General features: G+C 37.1%; 1 protein-coding gene across 1 annotated transcript in view; it reads left to right on the top strand.

Moving 5' to 3' along the window:
- The window catches only part of kcnh2b (potassium voltage-gated channel, subfamily H (eag-related), member 2b), a 235,656-nt gene that overhangs the window by 182,393 nt on the left and 50,683 nt on the right, over positions 1-2,580 (top strand). The window contains exons 8-9 of the mRNA XM_017433948.3: positions 453-556; positions 712-850. Of these exons, the coding sequence (XP_017289437.1) occupies positions 453-556; positions 712-850 (243 nt within the window). The remainder of the gene's footprint in view (positions 1-452; positions 557-711; positions 851-2,580) is intronic.

Below are 2,580 nucleotides of genomic sequence, written 5' to 3'. Positions count from 1 at the left end.
GTGACAGGTAACCAGATGACTCAGCTGGGGGAATGAAAATGAAAACAAACACAGACACATGAGACAAGAGGCAGAAGGAAACACGAACCAAACTACAAGATAACAGAAAATAATAAACACCAACTGAAACATAAAGCAACTAACTGAAAACCAAAAAACCCAAATCCTGACATATAGATGAAGTTCTTTATTAGGAACACTGTTAAGGTTTATGATCTGTGTCAAAGTGACATCCATGTATGATGGGACCCAAGAGTCAGCGCTTACTGAATATCCTCGGGTGAAATTTTTATTTTTTTGGCATCATGGATATGAAAATTAATTTAAAATCCTCAATATTAATCCATTTCATTGAAGCTTTCTATCATTAGTATTTTTTAATTATAACTCTCTTCGATTCTCTTCACATATCTCCTTTCTTATATTCTTCTCTTCACCACCTCTGCTCTCAGGAAGAGGTAGCCAAGCAGAGCTGTGGTTACTCCTGCTCTCCTCTCAACGTTGTGGACCTCATAGTGGATATTATGTTCATTATTGACATTCTCATCAATTTCAGGTGTGAACAGTTTATTCTGTTTGTTTGTTTTTAGTAGGTCTGATTTCACTATTGATTATATATAAAAAAATGATATCCAAATCTTCACGATAAGTACTAAATACCATTCGACACAATTAGTGACAGTACATTAATTATTTTACTCTTTCTCTCAGAACAACATATGTGAACTCTAATGATGAAGTGGTGAGCCATCCAGTGCGTATTGCTGTGCACTATTTCAAAGGCTGGTTCCTTATCGACATGGTGGCTGCTATTCCCTTTGACCTGCTGATCTATCGCAATGGAGAAGAGGTACAGACATGATGCATGATAGAGGAATGGTGGGCTGCCTGTACAACCCAAAGCAAATTAAATCAAGCTGTGGTAAATAGGAGCCACATGTGTTTTTTTTCAGATGGATGTCCGTTTATGATTGGATATTTGATGTTTGGGGTTGGATGTCTGTCATCAAGAGTTGAATGTCAGTAATCATTAACTGACATTCAACTCTTAATGACATCTAATTGATGTCTGATAATAAGTGTTGAATGTCAGTTGATGATGGGATGTCTATTATTGAGGGTTGGATGTCAGGTAATGGTTGGATATCTGTCACTGAGTATTTGGTTTCAGTTGATGATTGGATGTCTGATATTGATGGTTGCGGGTTGGATGTCAGATGATGGTTGGATGTCTGATTTTAAGGGTTAGATGTCAATTAAAGGTTGAATGTCTCAAATTTAGACATATCAAATGAAAGACAAATATCACTTGATTGTTCGATGTTTCATGTAGATGCTTCGATGTCAGGTAATGGTTGGATCTGTCACTGAAGGTTTGGTTTCAGTTGACGATTAGATATCTGTCATTAAGGGTAGGGTGTCAGTTGATTAAATGTCTGATACTGAGGATTGAAGGTTGGATGTCAGTTGATAATTGGTGGTCATTTAAAGAGGAAATTAAATAAAATGTCAAAAAAATGAGTTTTCATGTTTTTCTTTTAGGTGAACATTATCATAAAACACTAATGACTTTAAAACATTAATGACTTGTTTGAGCTTTTGTGTCAAAATCCCAAAGTAGAGTGAGTGATTGTGTGGGCGGTGTTACCTCTTTGGTTGGTGACATAAAATATACCGCTGTAGGACATTAAGGAAGTTACTGTTGCAAAGTTTATAAGTTAAAATTAAAGCAGAAGAAGAAATAAGTTTTGTTAACAAGAGTACCACTTTGAAAACACTTTTTTGCAATGAACACAAGGGGCAGGACACAAGTAAAAACCGGACAGCACATAGGAGTGATAATGAACCAGCAAGTAAGTGAGGAAGATGACCGGGTTATACAGGCTGAGGATAATGAGGGAGTGGAAACAGGTGACTGATTAGTAATGCAGGACAGGGTTGGGTGGTTGAGGCGGACTAATAGAACTACTGAGGGAGAGTGAGTGATGCACAAGGAACAAAACAAAATATTAACACTGGGGAATAAACTAAACACATGGAACGCAAGAAACATGAAACAATAAACCCAATACAAAAGTAAACCCAAATCCTGACAGGATGTCTGTTATTGAGGGTTAGATGTCCATTAATAGCTGCATGTCTGCAATTTTCTGTTGGTTGTACTATTGGTAAAGTACAGCTCCTCACAGGCCACCCAGAAGACTGATCAGCTTTTTTTTTAGTTTCAGTTAGTAATTAATTATAGTTACATTTTTTTATATGTCAGTACAGGCATATATGCCTGTACTGACATATTTGCTTTCACACTTGTTTCTGGTCACAGTTAAGTATGCGTGCGTTCCCTTGTGTGCCTATTAGGTGTTCAGGTATGTTCAACCTATTCTGTGATTAAAACGGGCCTTATGACAGTAATCCAGAGTATTGATTCGGTATTGATTCCTTCAGTTGTTTACCAACCACCAATAAAAATCAAGGAGAAAAAGAAGAAACAATTTGAGGAGTAGCATTAGCAATGTGGCGGAACATTTCGGGAGTTAAGCGGGTGGCAGACAACAAAAATGTTTTTCAAGAGTAGTCGAG

Source organism: Kryptolebias marmoratus, linkage group LG21 (genome assembly GCF_001649575.2).
Source record: "Kryptolebias marmoratus isolate JLee-2015 linkage group LG21, ASM164957v2, whole genome shotgun sequence".
Classification (NCBI taxonomy): domain Eukaryota; kingdom Metazoa; phylum Chordata; class Actinopteri; order Cyprinodontiformes; family Rivulidae; genus Kryptolebias; species Kryptolebias marmoratus.
The sequence above is the reverse complement of the archived record's forward strand: the minus strand, read 5'-3'. Positions and strand labels throughout refer to the sequence as shown.